Below are 19,888 nucleotides of genomic sequence, written 5' to 3'. Positions count from 1 at the left end.
AATTTGTTATTCAAAGTGGCCTCAAAGAGATAAATTAATAGGATATATTGGTTAACCCAACACTAAAACATAACAGCCAGTGGGATATTAAACAATTGAGTTATTCTTGTCTGGACTCTGATAACATCTTTGTCCCTATGCATATACTAAGTTAAGTTTTGCCTTGGTATCTTATAAATAAGCTGCATATCTAGAAATATGTCTTGTTTTGGTGGTTTGGGTTTTTTTAAATTTAGATTTTAATAACCGTAAGGAAAACCACATTCCCCTCTCCTTTTTTTTTTTTGTGACCTAAATCTGTAAAAGATCCTCAACTGTGTGATATTTATTTCTTCTGAAAACATGCAAATAGAACTGAAGTTATGCTATTGTCAGTTATTGAATGATCATTCTCAAACTTTGTAACTCGTGCTAGCTTTTAAAGCATGTGTCATCAACATTTTCAAAAGTTTCTTCTTACTGATAATTAAAAACAAGTTAAAGCATCTCCTGTTTATTTGTGCATTTTTAGAAGTATTTAAAACTGCAGCACTTTCACTGATACCTGGACAAGCAACTATATAAAAGAGCACCTCTGACTCCAACATAAAGTTAGATGGTCACATTTTGCATATCACAGTCGTTTCCACCAGTGCATCTGAGAGATTTATCAATCTCTCTTTGCTTTGGATGCAAAAGCATTTCAACATTGTAGTCATCAACAATTCCAGCTATCCCTGACTTTTAAGAAAAACACAGCACAGCAGTGAATAAGAAAACACTGCTGCCAGAAACACTTGGTGCAGGCACCGGGCTGAGCCCGAGAGATGGCCGAGGAACGGCAGCGCTGGGACACGGCCGCTTTCCACATGGATAGGCAGGATCGGAGGTGCACGGGCCCAAAACCCATCTTTCTACAGCAACCGAGAGAGCGGTGCAGGGGATCCATTCCCATGCTCCTATGGCATATTTGTTTCCAAAGCCTCTCGGCTCCACCTGGCTCTTCCTGCCTTCCACCCAACCTCAGGCCCCGAGGGGAGGGGTTGCAAAATTCTCCCCGTACAAACACGCAAGGGGCCGAAGGGCAAAGTCCTACAGAGGTGGCCGTGGGAGGGTGGAGGCAGGGGTCCCGAGGCTGCCAGGGACCCTTACTCTTCCTCGTCTTCGCCCGAAAAAGAGGACACACGAGGGATACCGTGCCGAACGAAACAACCCCCGCGGCTCTGCCCCACCGCCGGCCCCGCCGCCTCCACGTTTCCGCCGCGCCACGGGCACTGCGCAGGCCCGGCGCCGCCGCTCGCATGGAGGAGGAGGAGGATGAGGATAGCGGAGGCCGGAGGGCCGCGGGGAGCCCGGCCGCGTCCGCCCGCTTCGTGCGGTGCCTCTACGCGGTGGGATTCCTGGTAAGCGGGCGGCGGCGGCCATGGGGCCCGCCCCGCGGGGCCTGCGGCGGGCGGCCGCGCCCGGGAGCGGCAGTCTTCTCCTTTCCAGTCCAAGGCTGCTGGGTTCCGGGGTGCATCGCTGCAGCTGCTCCTGGGGATGCCAGTGTTCGTAGTGCTGGCGGTGGGTAGCGGCTGTGCTGTTTTACCCGTGCAAACAGCCCCGCAGTTTGACACACAGGCCGGATTTTTATCCTGTGAATGTCATGGAATAGCGCAGCACCCTAAAAGCTGAGTCTTGCCTTGTGCTTATAAGAGAGCTGTTCCCTGTTTCCTTGAAATACCCGTTGTTCCTGTAAACCTACCAAAAAAAAAAAAAAAAAAAAAAAGGACAAAAAAACCTAAAAATATGTTCTTTCTAGAAGAAAAAAAAAAAAAAAAGTCCGTTATTGAAAGAACACAGACTTTAAAGAAGGTTCATATTCTGTAGCAATTCCCGAGCCTCAGGAAAATGTCATTTAATTAATTTGAAATTAAAAGCGATGGCTTGGAAAATGAATACAAAATGAGTAGAAGTTTGCACTGTGAAATGTCAAGATACTGTCTTACCTACTTTTAGATTGAGCAATAGAAACAACCCAGTTGGTTTGTGTCCTGTGAAAGGTGCATTAGAACAAGCTTTGCTTCTTTTAACTGGCTTTTAAATGCTGTGGTTCTCCAGCCCTGTAACAGCTTGTTGATACTGAGCTGGGGCACACAAGAAAACCAACCGAGTGTCCTTTTAGAGGGTGTGGTGATGCAAACTTCCTGTAGCCAGACAAATAAATACAGCGTATCTATCATTCCACATGAGGAGTTAGATGTGAAATGAGAAGTAACTACCCCTCAGAGGATAGTGGTTAACGGGTCTTGCTCTACCTGCATGCCTGTGACAGTCCAGTACTGCCAGGGTATAGTCTGAGTCTTGTACTTTTTAATGTCTCTGTTGACAACCTGGACAAGGTCACTGAACCTCTCTTCAGGTTCGCAGATGACACCTGAGATTGTTATGGAAGATGTTTGTAAGTGATGTGCTCTGTTTGTTCATGCTAATGTATTTAATGATTCTAACCTTGTAAGCCTCAATTTCAACCCTCAAAAAATAATTGATGACAGACTGTGAGAATTCACTTAGTGATAACACACTGTTAACAGTTAATCAGGCTTTGAGGTAGTCTAGTTCAGTTCAAGCAGTCAGTGATGAAAGGTGATCTTGCTCCAATAGATCTTCTCCAAGGGACTCTGAATGCTGTGCCAGGTTGTAGTAGTACTGAAAGAACTACTGGGTCAATGTGGTGAGCTTAACAAAAGATAATAAAGCAAAAGGAATGAGTAGGAGATCCTTGTACTGCTCAGGATGGGCAGTGTCCTTTACCCTCCTCTTACAAAATGTTTTTCAATTAGGCTTTGCCTTTTTTTCTTTTTTTCTTTTTTTCTTTTTTTTATGAAATGTCTTTTCACTACATTTCTTAAGCTATACACAAAGGCAGTATGTAAGTAGGTTTAAATCTACTGTAGCTTATTCCCCATTGTAGTAGGGTTAAAATACTGCTTTTCAAAATACACATTCTTTGCACAAATAGCAAGTATTTTTAGGTGATCGAAATTAGACCACTTTGAATTTAAAACTCTGGTTATGAAGTACTTTTCTTGTTAAACAGGTAAAGTTTAATGTGTATTAAAGGAATATTTGATGTTTTCATAGGTGTAACTCCTCTGTGAGGCAGTCCTTTATATTTCAGTTTATATGTTTTGTAATATGAAAAATTTTCTTTTGACCTAGTGTTGATACGGAGATAATTTACTTTTTTTTTTTTTTTTAATGTTGGCTGTTATTAAGCCAGGTTGCTATTATCTTTGTGAAGGTTACTAAAACTTTTCTTGACTTCTTTTCAGGACTTATTTGGGGTGAGCATGGTTGTTCCTTTAATGAATCTTCATATCAAATCTCTAGGAGCAAGTCATACAGTTGCTGGAATCATAGGTAAGTTGCAGTACTTGATTTACAAAATGGCCTGGATTATGCCTTACTGCAAATTGGACACTGTAACATAATGCTTCCTTGCTAATAGCATAATAAAAAGTGAAGACAATTTCCAAGTAAAACTGTAAGGGCAGCTGTACTCTGTTAGACCCAGAGACCTGTCCAAACTCATGCACTGACAGTAGCCAAAAGCATGTGCTTTGGAAAGAGCACGCTTGGAAAGAACAAGGAAGTCTTGCAGTAGCATTTGTACGGCTCCTTTTCCAGCATCCAAGAATTCACAACTTAGCAATTTAGGGAGCCAGAGGTGTTGCTTGTAGTTTTACTGCTATTTACACTTTGCAAATGGTACTTCTGCAGCTGGTTCTCCAAAGCTTTCCAATGCCCGTGATTGCTCCCAGTTTGATTAAAATCCTTACAGCCATCTTGGCAAAATATTTATTCACTTTCAGGAGTGTTTACAAATAAATTCTGAACATTTGAAATTTTTTCTTAAAGTATTTAGTGATAAGGTAAATTCTGTGGCTTTAAAGTGCCTTTTATGGCATTGTTTATGGTGTCGAGTGATACAGTATATTCTTTATGTGGTTGACTTTATGGGAGCTGTTATTCAGTTTTATTATTTTGCTTTTTTATTTAACACGTTGTATGAAATAATTCTGCCTCTACACTGAGTTGACAGTATTATTTTAAGCAGCAATTAATCAGAAATATGTTTTCATTTCAACAGTCTGCTTTGATTTTTAACTTCAGAAAAAACTAGGGTTTGAGGTGTATTCTTATAAATGAAAGAGTCTGGCAGATGTTTCTCTCTGCTTCTCTTTGTTCCTTCTCTTCTGTCACTAAGTGCTGCTAAAGTCCTAGCCTCCAAAATGAGAAAGTAGGGTCCGTGTTTTCTTCAGGGCTTCTGTGGTGCCTTGCAGTAGACTGAAGCACCAAGTGGGAAGTCCCTTTCAGTAGTGAAATTCTCTCCTGATTCTGAGAAAGCAATTACAAATGCCAAGATCTGTTTTGTTTAATACACCATACAAAGCAACATCATTTTAACTTACATTGTTTTTTGACTTTTCAGCACTTTTTTCTTTTTTATTTTGTCATTCCCTGAAATTATTTCCTTGATTAAATGCTAAAGTCCACCCTTGGTTTGCCCTGCTCCCTCTTCCCATTCTTCTAGTAAACTATTCCCAGAATTCCACATTTTTTCATCATTTAAAATTTTGTGCAATTTTCATTTTTGAAGAAAAGCTTAATTTTTAACATTGGTATTTTGTTTGTTTTAGGATCTCTCTATGGTGTAATGCAGCTATTTTCCAGCACATTTGTGGTGAGTTCTAACACTGCATTCCAGAGCATATTGGTATTTCTATGGATTGTAGGGGGAAAAAGGGTGGGGTTAATAATAGCATTTCTTGACATTTTGAAAATGCATAAACTGTTCATATAAACATTTTGGTTGGAGGGACCAGTTATCAGTTTGCATGAAAAATGTCAGTTTCGTTTATAAGGAATTGCCAGGTTTTCCAGACCCAAACAGAACAGAGTTTCTAGACAAAAACTAGAATACAGATCTTGGCTCAGACACAATACTGAGCAGGTTGCAGTTACACAGGGTTATCGTCTCTCGTGTTGGTGCTAGTAAAGCAGTTTCCTTCTATGCAGTAGCCTGTCCAAAAAGCAGTCTCATGAGTCAGCTCTTCATAGCCTGTGATCTAGTTTGCTTTCCCTGCTTAATGAGCAGTGACTTGTAATTCACTGTATGGTCTAAAATTAATCATGCATCTTTGCTATTTCTTTGGGGTTTTTTCTATTAGTTATTCATTTTTTTATATCCTAATATTACCCTGGTACTAGTTTTCTAGTTTTGAAGAGAACAGATTATGAGAACGTCTCATAAAAAAACTGTTTCAGGCTTTGTTATGCAGGCCACCTGGGATAATTTCCTGCTATAATTTTGTGGCATTTTCTTTGAATTGCAAGACCATTGTCTACTTTCTTAAAAACTATTTCCTCTTAGGAATCAAGCTGATTTATAAGCATGATAAATGCAAGTTTTCTGTTTGCCCTCTGCATAGCTACTTCTTACGTGTCTACGCTCAGATGACAAACTCCTCATAGCCAAGATCATTGCTGTTAGGATGTTCCAACAAGTGTCTAATACGTAGCAGCCAGTGATGCAAACAAATATTTGTGGTTGGTTATGGTAAGATTTTCAGAAGGCTCTTACTGGTAATATTTTGTGATACTTACTGCAGGACTGTCTTTTTAAAAGGGAGATTTTTTTAAAAAAAAAAGCTCTATATGGTAACGCTAAGTGGAATCATAGTTTTGGCAGGTACCCTGCCAGCAGGCCAGAACTCTGCTTGTGACTTCCAGATTTTGAGCACTTAGGAATGCTGTGTAATAAGCTTATTAGGCTTTCATTGACAGTCCTTTGATCTCTTTTCTCAATTTAATTTAGAAGTACTGATTGATCACTGCACATAGCTTAGTGTTACAAAAAGCTAATCTTTCTTTCCTACTTTGTGAAAGGGCTGCTGGAGTGATATAGTAGGAAAACGGTATTCCCTGCTTGCTTGTATTCTTCTCAGTGCACTAGGTTACTTCCTTCTTGGAGCATCCACCACAGTGTTCCTGTTCGCCATTTCTAGAGTCCCTGTAGGTGAGTAAACACTTGGCATTTTGCAGTTTAAATTCCCTGTAGTCTCAGCTTGAGAATTACTGCGGGAGAAATCATGGTAGGTGGATGGCTGTATAAGCATAATCACCCAACAGCACCAACTGAACCTTAGTATTGGAAAAGTCTCTACAAATCAGGAATTCTCATTATTTTTTCCTGCATATAATTTGAAATGTTGAAGCTTTACCCACCAGACAGCTAAACCTCACAAAGCTGCTTACTCTAGCACTGAAGAATTTGTGATTAATGGAATTTTAAAAATATGAATCATACAGACTTGGACCATTGTTTTTTGAGATACCTTCTGTCTTTTTTTTTTTTTTTTGTACTGAGAAATACATGTTTATGAATTGATTTATATTTTGTTGCAGGTATTTTCAAACACACACTTTCCATCTCTAAAGCCCTGCTGTCCGACCTGGTGTTGGAGAGAGATCGCCCTTTAGTAATGGGGCGCTTCAATGCAGCCTCCAGCGTGGGCTTCATTCTGGGACCTGTTGTTGGTGGCTACCTTGCAGAGTTCGAAGGTGGCTTTTACCAAACATCCTTCATCTGTGCCTCTATCTTCCTTCTGAATGGTGGTAAGTTGTATGCCACATTTTGCATCTTGGGTCCCTTCATTCCTCACTTTTGTGTCTTTATGCCATCTGTAATACCTTGCTTTCATAGTGTGTTTATCATCTATGGCATAAATATTTTGTGTGCCAATACTATTCTTTGAATTTGAACTTGTATGGAAGGGTGGGAATTTCAAAACAGTTATCCTCCAGGTGCTTCTCCTTTGTTTTGCCTATATCCCGTTTACATTCAGACACAAATGGGAATTTCTGATGTGCCCAAAGATGAAGACTAGAAATCAGAATTTTGGCTTTAATGATTAGATTTGTTTATATGGTGTGAATGGCATCTCGGTGCTTTCCTTTCTTGCTTTCACTGCATTTAAAATTGAACTGATACTGTGAATAACACTAGACTTAATATTTGCAAATTTTTTAAGGACAAGTATTGTTGAATTTTTTTTTATATTGTTACAGTCAAACTGAGATCTTCCATGTAAAGTTGATGCAATTGAATGAAATCAACTAATTTCTTGATCTGTGTAGGTCTTGTCTGGATGTTACCCTGGAGTGAAGAAAACACTGGCAATAGGGAGCATTACCAAGACAAAGGAACAAACAGTTTCTCAGCAAAATTAAATCATGACGTGCACTTGAAATCAGCAACTAGTAGAGCTGTGACAAACAGTAGTTTTTTCCAGTCTCCATGGATCCAAGTTGCAACAGTGCTGAAGAAGATCAAAGGAATTGCGTGCTCTAATTTGTGGGATATATTTTTAGTGCGGTTCCTGATGTCTGTTGCTATTCTGCTGTACTATAGTAATTTTACTCTGGCCTTGGAGGAGAGATTTGGGGTGAAACCCTTGTTTGCTGGATACCTGATGAGCTATAGCAGTGTGCTTGGAGTCCTGGCTGGTTGTCTGCTCGGACCAATAACAAAACTCTATGGGCACAACACTTACAGACTTCTGTTGCACTCCAGCACTTTCACCTGTGTGCTGATTCTCCTGTATGCGTCAGCGCTGAGCATATGGATGGTCATTTTGTCCTCCACGTTCTTGGCCTTCTCCACTACTATAGGCCGTACCTGTATCATTGATCTGGAACTGACTGTTGGTGGGAATGAGGCCAGTGGTACACTCCTAGGTGTTGGACAGTCTGTGACATCGGTGGGACGAATTATTGCTCCACTTCTTTCTGGAATTGCTCAGGAGTTCAGTCCTTGTGGCCCTCCGAGTCTAGCCGTGGGACTAGCATTAGTTGCTATTGTGATAATGAATGCAAACAAACAAAAATACTGTAGTCATGGAAGTGTGAAGTTAAAAAATCAGTAGTCCCAATACTGGATTGCACAGATGTATCTTCACCTGCCAGGCTTGTACAGTAATTGCATGATTTTTAAAGGGAACACATTGTGTTCACATGGAAGCAAGTACATACACATATTTCTGCTGCAGGGATGTTAACTCTAGACAGACATTATTCTAACTGGTACCACTGGGACATTTCTAAGAGGGGCAGATGTTGCTATATTGTAGTGGTTGTGATTTTTTTAAATGGATTTTTAACCGTTTTGGAAGGGAAAAAATGGCAGTAAACGCACAAATCCTGCTTGTGACTAATTTTTGAAACAGTGTTTAGATTGAAAGATTGTTTAAAAAAGCTGAATCAAAGGTGAATTTTTGTTATTTAATCAGGCGATTTTGCAATATGTTTGGCCTTAATTTCTTATGCTGTGGTCTGTTTCCCTTTGTCTGTTGTGACAGTAGCCTATATAACAGGGTGTTTGCTTATGTGATTTTTGTGTAGCCTATTTTGTCCACAAAGCTTTCTGCAGACCAAGATTAGGCACTTTGGGGTAATCAGGCAACCTCTGCTGATTCCTGGTCTTTCCCAAGTAACAGAATTGGGTATATGCTAACTTCATGTACTAGAAGACCTAATTTTAGAGTAATACAAGGCCATTCATACTGAAACTGAGGCTGAATTTAAGTTTTATTGAAATTTGAACTGGTGGCTTCTGTTTAGTAATAACTTCTACTGAGCAACTTTGTCATAAATTATTTGTTTATATTTCCTGTGCCATTTTTCTACCTTCATTTTAAGAATAGATTTCCTTTTTAATTCTCTCAAATGACTGTAAAGGTGTGCTGGAGCAACTAGCCGTAGTTCATGGATCTGGATTAATGCATCCTGTCTCATCTCAGGCATAAGTGACATTTCAGTGACAAGAGAAAAATGGTGCTGTTGATATTTTAGTCTTCATTTGTGTGCACGGCTTAACTGTAGAGAGGTTACTCTCAGAGCTGTACAGAGAGTTGTGGCACTCCTGTGCTATTTACTGTTCAAGCTCATTACTTGCCAGTCACCACTGTTTGTATTTCATATGAAACATGGAAAAAATGTATTTTGCGCTGATAATGTTCCATATCAGCTTCGTTATATTACTTGATGAAAGTACAAAGTCAACTATGTATAAGTGTTTGGTTGGGGGTGGTTTGTGCAACTTAGTTATCTCCTTGAACACATCAGTGCAAACACTCTTCCTGCTTCAGGTGAGTCGTGGATGGTGTTCTGCATTTTTCATTTTCATTTTCTTCTTTACCTTTTCCACTGCCTACTAGCATTCAAATATTTGTTGAAACCTTAGTGATTCCAGTGGCAGCACCATAGGAATTCATATATAGAATTCTGAATTTATTTATTGGCATAATCAGTGTATTATTACTACTGTGATTTCAGTACATATCCTCAGAATTCTTTATTACAATAATCTGTGTTTCACTTCTCCCTAGGAGCTTGAGGCATTTTCAAGTCTCTTATCTCATCTTGCCTTTCTTGGTAGATGCCCAAAACATTATTGCTCTAAATTTCCTATTTTCTTTCTTTCCATCTTTTTTTTTTTACCTAAAACCACCCTTCTGTTAGTAAGGGGCTTTTGTTTTGCATCTCTAGCAAGGGGTTAAGGAAAAAGGTTGAAAGCAAATTAATATATATAAATGATTTAGTATTTTTTCCAATACTCATTGATTATATGACGTTACATAGCATTTACCCTTCTAAATTGCTGCACTGATTTAATCTGACTTCTGTAAGCATCTATCCTAGTACATATCCTATTGGTTGTAGAAACCTCCCAGTTGAGAAATCTGTGGAAGCATGTGGTCTTGGGGACATGTTGCAACACATTTTACAGAAGTTTTTTACTTGTAGACCAAAATGATTTCTGAAGTGCCACAGAAACATTTCTTTTCTGTACAGGTACAGAAAAATTGCACTTTTTTTTTTTTTAAGGACTAGAAATAAAATGAAGCGACATTCCACATGTATCATTTTGTCACTGTGGTTTTTTTTCCCATCTTCCTCTGCTGAAGCTACAGCACAAAGTAGAAGTGTTCAAGTCAATATGAAGTGCAGATACTTTTTTTTTTTTCCCTCAAGCTATGGTTAAAATCATTTGAATCTCTCTACAAAGGGCACAGGAACCAAGGATTCAACCAAGAAGTGTCTTGGCAGTGAATGAAAAAGGAAAAAATAAAATGGAGGACTCAGAAATTTTGAGATGAATTCCTTAAAGCTACTATCCCTAGTTCCTGGAGGCCGCATTTGCACCTCTTGTGTTGCCTCAGTTGCCATAACCATTCAAGTTCAGAGAGGGAAGATTCAATGATATTCCTGCAGATACAGAGATGTCATTCCCCTTTTTAATTTGAGGGAGGAGCAGTTGCAGCTAATTTTGGCTATAGTCTAGTGGGCAAACTACTGAATTACTCAGCACTTTCTTGAATCCAGTTGTAGTATCTGTAGAAGACTGTAACAAACCAGATCTGATTATGGACTAAAGGAAAACAGTCTCTGCCAGCAAACCACCACAAATTAAGATTTTTCTCTTGCTTGCTGTTACTTTAATTTGGGTTGGTTTCTTGGGCCTATAGGAAGGGTTGGGTTTTGGTTTGGTTTGTTGGGCTTTTTTGCTCTTTGCCCTTCAAAATTTTCCCTTTCCCAAAATAGTGACTTTTTTGACCATTTTGATCAGCTCTTGTTGAAGAGGCTGTGTACACAAAATAGTAGTTTATTTCTGCAGAAGAGCTGGTATCATATGATATGTACTGATTTTGTTGCTTTTAAAATGATGAACAAATGTAAGATCCTTTTTCCTGTTGGGGTAGGCTGTGTAGTTTTGAAGAGATCCTTTATAAACATACCAACTGTGGGGAGTTGACCATGGCTAGACACCAGGTACCCACCAAAGCCATTCCCCTCTGGAACTGGACAGCGGTGAGAAAATATAACAAAAGGCTCATGAGTTGAGATAAGGACAGGGAGAGATCACTTGCTGACTACTGTCACGAGAAAAACAGACTCAACTTGGGGAGATAATTGAATTTATTACCAATTAAAATCAGAGCAGGATAATGAGAAGTAAAATAAATCTTAAAAACACCTTCCTGCTACCCCTCCCTCCTTCCCGGCCTCGACCTCCTCCCCTGCTGCAGCACTGGGAGACGGGGAGTGACATTGTCAGTTCATCACACGTTGTTTCTGCTGCTGCTCAGAGAGAAGTCCTTCCCTTGCTGCAGCGTGGAGTCCCTCCCACAGGAAACAGTCCTCCATGGATTTCTGCAATGTGAGTCCTTCGCGCAGGCTATGGTTCTTCACTAACCACCCCAGCGTGGGTCCCTTTTCCACAGGGTGCAGTCCTTCAGGAACAGACTGCTCCAGTGTGGGTCCCCTGCGGGGTCACAGGTCCTGCCAGCAAACCTGCTCCACCGTGGGCTCCTCTCTCCATAGGTCTACAGGTCCTACCAGGAGCCTGCTCTCATGTGGGCTTCCCATGGGGTCACAGCCTCCTTCAGGCATCCACCTGCTGTGACATGAGGTCCTTCAGAGGCTGCAGGTGGATCTCTGTACCCCTGTGGTCCTCCATGTTCTACAGGGGAAAGCTGCTTCACCATTGTCTTCAGCACAGGCTACAGGGGAATCTGTTCCAAGGCCTGGAACACCTCCTCCCCTCCTTCTGCACTGACCTTGGTGTCTGCAGGGTTGTTTCTCTCACTCCTCTCTTCTCTGGCCAGAACTGCTTCTATGCCATAACTTCTTTTATCCTTCTTTTATATATTATTAGCCACTGATTATCTTGCCCTTGGACAGCAGTGGGTCCATCTTGGAGCCAGCTGGCATTGGCTCTGTCAGGCAAAGAGAAAGCTTCTGGCAGCTTCTCAGAGAAGCCACCTCTATGTCCCCCGTTACCAAAACCTTGCCATCCAAACCCAATACACCAGTTCTGCAGACTTCCATTTCTTGTCCATTTTTCTTTGTTCTGAATTTACTCACTGCGTAAATCATCACAGAGGTCAGTACCATTCTCATCTTCTGAGAACAAGTTGACTATTGAGCAGATAATGCAGCAACAAAACAGGACAAGTGCTGTTTATGATCTGGCTTGCTTGTTGCTTCAGCCTCTCTGTAGTGCCATTTCATTCCTGCTGCTGGGAACCTCTGTGGGTGCTGCCAGTCCCCATTTGGTTATGGGTGTTACAGGACACTGGGTAAATGATCCTTTATAGCTTGGCACTTTGGCATCTGAAAACCCAAAACTTGCCTGTGCTGTTATTGCTATAATATTGAAGACTCATTCACAAAGAGCTGATCATGAATCTTGTAAGTGTGTATTGGAGTCTGAACTTTGAGAATCAAATGATAGTGAGTGGAGGTCAGACTGCTTTTAGAAATGAAAGAGTATACAGTTTATTTTAAAGGGAAGTCCTGACAAACTTCTGTGTTAATTTACAAAGAGAAATTAATTCAAATTTTTAATTATTTTAAATCTCAGCACCAAGGAACTTTTTTTTGAGATGTGCTACACAATAGGAACCAGTCTTCCATTCTGCCAAATATCTAATAAATAGGAGGTCTCAGAGAGGAAAAATGAAGTGAGCTGAAGTATTTAAAATTTCTTTTCCTTTTTGTGGCAAAAATTACTTTTTGAAACAAAAACTGTGACAACTAGGGTGCTATGTTTATGCACACTTACAAGGATATTTTTATAGGATCAGAGCTCTTGTGGTACAAAAAGCATCCCAACATCCAATTTCAAAATCCTTCATCTTTCCTTCAGGGGATGGGGGATGTTGCCAGAACTAGGACAATTTTGGAAATGGTGACCAGCTAAAGCATTTCTTGGTGTGTCAGCTGATGTCTGGAATTGGTGGACTTGGCAGCTCTTGAAAAAGTTGGTGCAGGGTGCCATGTGTTTTCTCCCAGAGCCCAAGATACTCTTCATAACAGCAGGCATGTTATTTTGGCAAAAAAATTAAATTTGTTTTTCCGTGTGATTTCTATGTGGCTTTAGTGCAGAAGGATATTCTAAAGTTTTTAATTGTTATGCAGCATGGTTTTCTTTTGTTGAACTGGTTTTAGTGGAATTTGCATTCTACTTTAGTACCAAGTAGGACAGCCCTTAAAATTTTGCCTCTTTTGGCAAATTATTCTTGGGGTTTTTTTCAAGTATCTGCCTAAAAAAGGTAACTGGGTGTCTATCTCCTCTAGGCCTTGCAATACTTACTTTCTTATCCTATTTACTTTCAATTTATAGGCCTCTCAGGAGGTGAAGGGGAAATCCTCAGAAAACCCTAATTCAGAGTGGAACTGAATTTTCCCGCTATCCCTAAAACTGGACTTTCTTCATCAAAAATTCATTAAAATATCTATACTACAGAGTGTGCTGGGGAGTCTATCTGGAAACAAAATATTTGTATGTGGCTTTGGCAAGTTTCCCAGTCACTGCTGAAGATCTGGTTTCCTCGAAAAAGCGAGAAACATTGTCTTCAGTCAATACATGACTTTCCCCATCAGGTGGTGCTCGAGGACAGATTTATTGGGCATTTCATTCTCCAGCAGACAAACTGATAAAACATGAAGGATGTATCTCCTCTGAAGGCTCAAAAAACTGCTAACTTGTTTTACTTTGCAGGAAAGAAAAAAAAAAAAAAAAGAAGAAAAAGGCAAAACTCTGACCCAAACCAGAGTAAGAGCTGAATGGGAAGGGCTACCTAGGACGGTGCCCATTTCACCTGCTGCTGTCATTGCTACTGAAAAGGAGAGTATCCAGGAAATCAGTTCCCAGACATGACAAGCGGCTGATTCAGCAGTAGTGGAAAAGAGCCTGAAAAGGGTGGGAAGAGCAGAAGTGAGGAAGGCAGAGAGGACTCTCAAGGACACAGAGTCCCAGGAGATTTGTGATTCTGCTTCACAGTGTGACCATGCTGGAGATGTGCCTTGATGCTTGTATTCTGTGGATTTCAAAGTTCTTTGGAAAGGTAACAACATGCTATCATGTTTTGGAGCACCAAGAGCTTAAGACCATATTTCATAAAAACGACCTTCAATTTGATGTGCTTGTACTATGGGGCACCACTTTAAGCACAAATAATGTGAGCATGCCCTGCATTAATGGGCAACCAGCATAGCAGTAAGGTTCCTGAAACCTGCATTCATTATTTAAAATTGTACCATAAAAAATAACAACTGTTTGAAAAAAAATGAAAGGCAGCTCTCCCCAGATAGAAGCCAAGTGCTTGGTCATTACCAGCACATGAACAAGAAAATTCCACAGAGAGTAAACTAAATGTTGATGTGCAACATTTCACATTTATTTATTTGGTCAGATTTCAGATGGGCCTAATATAAAACAGCTCATCTAAGCAGTCTGATCTGTAAGAAGGATGTTGCCTCAAAACTGAAATCAAAACTCGAGGCTTTTTTCTTAGTCAAAAATAATGCAGTGACAGAGCATTCCCTGACAATCTTACAGATGAAAGTACTTTCCTGTTGAAAGACAAATTTAAATTTGTTTTTAAAACTTCCTGGATTTGTTTGAACCCAATTTTATTTCCAAACAGGAGATGATCATTAAAGGACAGCTAAGTGTTGATTTCCACAAAAATCATTTTTTGAGAATAACCATGAACATTTGACTGAGGTTTATAGGGTTCACAAAGCCATTCCTCTGCAGCTTAGACTTTGCATTTGCCACACAGCAGAAACTTCCATAGCTGGAACAGAGGAAAAAGATCAAAGGACCTGTGCTAAGGAAAGAGTTTAGGAAGGTTTGATATCTCAAATACATACATGAAATAAATGTTTTGGAGATGCTGTTGGAAGAAGGAAACTCTTACATTCCCATTTATCAACCCCCACCCATGAACATTTGAAAGAAATCTACCTTGTGATCTGAAAAGGAAACTCTGATTTTTAATAGTTCTTTCAAAACAAGCTTAAATTAAAAAAAAAATTAATCTTATTGCCCACAGATTTAGAAATGTGCTAATGAAAGAGAAGTTATGATTTCACAGTGTACATTCTTCAATGAAAGTTATCAATCTTGTAACAAGTAGAATGAAAATTATTTCTGCATTGTACTGAAATGTGTATTTGTGCTAAAGCAAGCTCAGTACTTAGATTAAGTGGGACAGAAAGTGCAAATTCCTGAGAGCTACAGTTAAGTATCATTTATTTTAATGCACCCTCCCTTCCCATATGCCCTCAAATGGCAGCCATTGACGCTAGCATCAAGAAGTCCATGTTACTAAGGTGCACAGTGACTTCAACTGATTCCAGGGCCCCACTGTGCTACTTTTCTGTAAAAACAAATTAGATGGAACATTTTTGTTCCTTGGAGTGCATAGCTCAGACAAAGAAAAGATTATCTTTCCCCTTTTACAGATGAGGAAACAAAAAGTAAAACAAATTAACCAGGGTCACAAGCTTGAGTGAATGAGCTTTCTTGAGTCTCAGTGGTCCCTGACTCAAACGGGAGACTGCTCGCTTTGTCTACGCGCAGTGCTCTGCAACTATTCTACTGCCGTGTTTGCAAGTAACTAAGGTGCAAAAAAGCAATTTTGATTCAGAACATTATTTATCCACTTGAAGTTTTCTCTTCTTAGGCCTTCTGGTGTCCTGCTAAGTGCTCTCCGTTCTTGCTGACATAAGTGAAAGCCAAAGCAATTCAGTTTTTCTTTGGTGATCCTTAGTACCTTTCAAAGGTAACATATTGCCAAAAATTCAGAAAGTAAAAATTCAAGCTATTCAGGTCTTGTGTCTGTTGCAAGTCCTTTTTATAAGCTGTATTTGCAATTCTGCCCCTACAGCTTGTTTCTTCTCTTCTTCCTCTTTTTCTGTGTCAGAGGTCTTTGAGCAAGCTAGGCTTCAGGAATATATTTATTCTTCTTTAGAAGTCTATATGATAGGTGCATTGTGCAATTTTCAGTGTAATTCATATTAAAGCTCTGGTTAAAATAGGTATTATTGATTATAAATAAAATCTGAAATGACACCCAAGTTTGGGGGCATTTTTTAAGAATCCATTCATCACTGGACTTTCAACAATGATTTCAATGGAAAACTGTGTATTGAACCTTCATGACTTGGTTCCTCAAGAGACGATGTTTGGTAAGGCACATTTCCATACTATCTTAACAGTGAAAATAATGTAATTAAATTAAAGTATTGAAATAAGTTATTTATAAAAGAGATATATATATATATATATTTTGTCTTTAACTTTGCAATTGATCCAGTATTCTTTTCACTTAGTTAATGGAGTTGACTTAACTCAAATGGAAGTGGTTAGACCCAGAGTGAGGCTTATTTTGTTATTTTAATGGATCCCATAGTCTGATCAGATAGTTTAGAATCCTAATTCAGTATGTCCATGGTTTATTATCAATAGTTCTTCTTTGGCTATGTTCAGTATGGCTGGTTATCAGGCTTATTTCTCTGCCTTTCCCCTTGTGATGCCTGCCTAACTAACCGTGGTGGTGGCATAGGTCTTGCTGACCCATGGTCTGCAGTCAAATCTTCCCTGCTCAGAGTGCCAAATCTTGGTCTTGTCAGCAGTGGCTGCCTGAACCCAATGGATGGCTGAGGCAAGGTGCTTGGGTCCTGCTGCTCTCCTCGTCCGTCCTGGCTCCCGTCAACTTCATTCTTCCACTCCACCCTAAACTCAGGGAGTGGCCTCTGTTGTCTCAGTCTCTGGTCTCTCAAGATTTTCCCTGCTCTAGGTCTTAGATTGAGCACTGTGGTAGCAGCATCCAACTCTGAGTCACTGCTGTCACCCACTGTTAATTGAAAACAAAATTATAATTTTAGGTGCAGAATATAACTGTTTCAGGAATATTTGAGTAACAGCACACCGAGCCCTTGCAGCCACACCATAAAGTTTCCCCATGTTTTCTATATTCAGTACTTTCTGATTAGACCCAGTAACAGCCCCCTAACTCTGCCAAAACAGAGGATAGATTTGACTTTAAAATATCCCTCCCCTCAAAAGTATGATTTTTATGAAGGCCTCACTCAGCTGCTCCTTGATTGCCAAGTGCCCCCTTGATTGAGGTGACATTTCCCCAGTTCTCTGAAATTTCCCATTCTCTGGACAGAAAAATCTGTCTCTCTTTGAGCTTGGGGTCTAGTCCCTGCTTATATCCAAGCAGGATACCAAAATTAGATTTCTTGCCCTCACATCTCATGAAATCTAAACTGAGAGGCATTTCCAGAGCCCAACGTGTACAGGGGCTCTAGAAACCTGACTTTGGAAAAGGAGCATCAATACTCTACCAGGCAAAGGATCTCTCAAGGTCAGTGTACAGATGGGTGGAAATATCCCATCTTTAATAAGCCTGAATGTAAGACACTGAAACAGAATCAACAGAGCAAATCTTATAGGTGGCAAGTGCTGCAGACTCTTCCTCCCACTCACAGCACAGTAGATAGAATATGCTCTAGGGAAAGTTGGCATCATTGTTTAGGGAATGCTCCTAAATGATCACTGCCAGGTAAACCAAGATGGTGATTGCCTGGACATGCACATGTCCCATATATTTTTCCCCAGCTGACTTCTTTAAAATGAACTAAAACTTCATCAAAACTTGCACGCTTGAGTCATTTGGTAATAATTTCAACAGGAGTTTATGAATGCCTCAGATTTGTTCTTAGACTTTAATCAGATATGATGTTTTAAATATATCGAAGTAAACAACTGTGTATTGTGCAACTGTCATAAGAACAACTTAGATTAGTAGCCTTCGTATTATTTCTTTTAAAAAGGTGAGGAAGGGGTCAACAAAATATATCACCATGTAATTGTCCATTCACCCAGATAATTATATTTCAAGGAAGGTCTTCATCAGACTGTGTTTTCAGGCTTTTTCCCTTCTAAATATGTCAAATAATATATTTTTTGACAATTGAATAATCTGGAGGCACATTTTCTCTTTAATTCTAGGTGACAGTAGGTGACCTCTGCAGACTAACTACAGAATAAAAGGCATCCTGCACTCAGGAGAGCAAAGATATAATTAGTAACAGACAAAAACACAGTCTATTGTTAAATTAATTTGGAATAGTGGAAAACTAATTGGGATGGAGATCAGGAAATTTTAACAACTTTGCAGATATATCTTCTTCCCAGTAAGAGATCTTGATGACAGCTTGTCATGAAAGAAAATGCTCCCGAGTATGGTATAAGCATGGTAATGAAACCAGTAACAATCAAAAGTAATATATAGAATTGGGCGAAGTTTTCACATCAAATAGTTGTGCTCCTACAGATTTTTAAAATTTTCTTTTGGTTAGAATTCCAGAACTCCAATACAAAACATTTGTGAGTTTAGGCAGGGGAAAAAAATAACAATTTGGTTGTAAACCACAGCATTTTTGAGTTCTTCATGACAACAATAAACTAGACCAAATGTCCTCATTGCCCTCTCTGCTTAGGTTCTCAGAGCAGTGTCCTCTACCCTGATTCCAGAGAAAAAAAACCCAAATAGGCTCATAATCCAAGAGGAATATCTGGACATTATGGAATAAAGATGAGGAGAATGAACCATGGCAGTGTTCCTGGTGCAAAAGAGTTGCAGGCTGCTGCTTGCAGGAGGAGATGAGAAGATGTGCTGGTAGGACTATTGCCAGTGTGGAATAGGAAGTGAGAAAGCCCCACAAAACCCTGCTGTCCAGGGCGTATCTCTACACTCAAATTTCTGCTTTAGGACCCAATGCTTTAAATGCTCTAACATGCTGAATTCTCTACATCATCCCTGGAAAAACTTTCCTTCTATGTAAGCAAAATGATTGCAGCACAGTAACAGAAAAGCAGAAAAATTTCATTACCTCTGGAAGATGTTTTATTTCGCACTCGTAGTTTCTCTGGGAGTTTAGTGTTCTTAGGAAGTGAAAGGAATCTTTTTGTATTTGCTGCAGCCTGCATGCAAAGGAAACAGAACATTTTAAGTCACTGCAGAGTAGAGTACCTGCATAATGTATGTTCAGATATACAACTGAGGCTTGAACAGGTTTATGCAGCCAAAGGGCTGGAGAGTAGTTTGGGATTAGCTAATATGTGATGTTTTACTAGATACTCAGTGCTGATTGCTGGCTGAAGTCTGTGCTAACTAAGATAAAGACTGAATAATCTCAAGCAGTTTAATCAAATGAAAGCTTAGTGATATGCCCTCTGAGATCAGAGTTAATAAATGTATGGTCTCGAACCTCAACCTTGCCTGCACAGGTTTCCCCAAGGAAGGCAAATGCTGCAAGCATGGCACTTCATGTAGCTCCATGTTTAAAATTGGTTTGAAACTTTTTATCAGCCAGCTGCAAAAGTTTGGTTAATACTGAATCTTAGGCTCAAGAACTAATCTGTATTCTGATCCTGCAAGTGCTTTATACATATAAATGACTTTATGCAGTTGACTAGTCACACTGAAATTGATGAGGAAGTTAGGCACCAGCATGATCATTTACCAGTTCAGGGCATAAGATCCTTGTTTTCCCCAGACTTAGCTTTAAAGGCTCTGGGTGCAGACCACACTTCATACTTCCTGGAACATGAGAGGTACTTTCCAGGACAAGTTGCTTTTTTTAAACTCAAAAGTTTCTCAAGGACATCCTTTCTTACATTTGCTACAAAGATTTTTAAAATTTTTACAGTCTACCAGCTCTCCTCTGCTCATACCATTCCTTGTGGCAGACCAAAAAGGAACCTGAAAGGAAATTTTTTTTCCCTTAGAGATTTTCTCTCTTTGGAGTTTTATTCTTTTCCTCTTTCTCCTCTTCCCTCTGTGGAGGATTTATCCAAGGATAATTATTCTTAAAACTATAGTCTGTGTGTTTTAAAAAGTTATTAGACATCCTTTTTCTCCCTGTCCCAAAAGTCCTGCTGAGTCTCCTCACTATCCCACACAGTAAATAATTCAATTGTATGAAAAAGACAACATAT

General features: G+C 39.7%; 2 protein-coding genes across 2 annotated transcripts in view; one reads left to right on the top strand and one right to left on the bottom strand.

Moving 5' to 3' along the window:
• Positions 1-1,039: 1,039 nt before the first annotated feature.
• Positions 1,040-9,033, top strand: MFSD9 (major facilitator superfamily domain containing 9). The gene is made up of 6 exons (XM_048326261.1): positions 1,040-1,382; positions 3,294-3,381; positions 4,662-4,705; positions 5,911-6,040; positions 6,430-6,639; positions 7,162-9,033. The coding sequence occupies exons 1-6, from the start codon at positions 1,281-1,283 to the stop codon at positions 7,947-7,949; spliced, it is 1,362 nt and encodes a 453-aa protein (XP_048182218.1). The 5' UTR covers positions 1,040-1,280; the 3' UTR covers positions 7,950-9,033.
• A 2,890-nt stretch (positions 9,034-11,923) lies between these two features.
• Positions 11,924-19,888, bottom strand: part of LOC125337015 (sodium/hydrogen exchanger 2-like) — a 36,376-nt gene continuing 28,411 nt past the window's right edge. Inside the window, exons 11-12 of the mRNA XM_048326248.1 lie at positions 18,781-18,871; positions 11,924-16,733 (exon numbers count right to left, since the gene is read on the bottom strand). Coding sequence (XP_048182205.1) covers positions 16,363-16,733; positions 18,781-18,871 — 462 coding nt within the window. The 3' untranslated portion in view covers positions 11,924-16,362. The remainder of the gene's footprint in view (positions 16,734-18,780; positions 18,872-19,888) is intronic.

This window comes from Corvus hawaiiensis, chromosome 2 (genome assembly GCF_020740725.1).
Source record: "Corvus hawaiiensis isolate bCorHaw1 chromosome 2, bCorHaw1.pri.cur, whole genome shotgun sequence".
In the NCBI taxonomy this organism is placed as follows: domain Eukaryota; kingdom Metazoa; phylum Chordata; class Aves; order Passeriformes; family Corvidae; genus Corvus; species Corvus hawaiiensis.
Note: the sequence above shows the minus strand (reverse complement) of the source record. Positions and strands in the feature narration are given on the sequence as shown.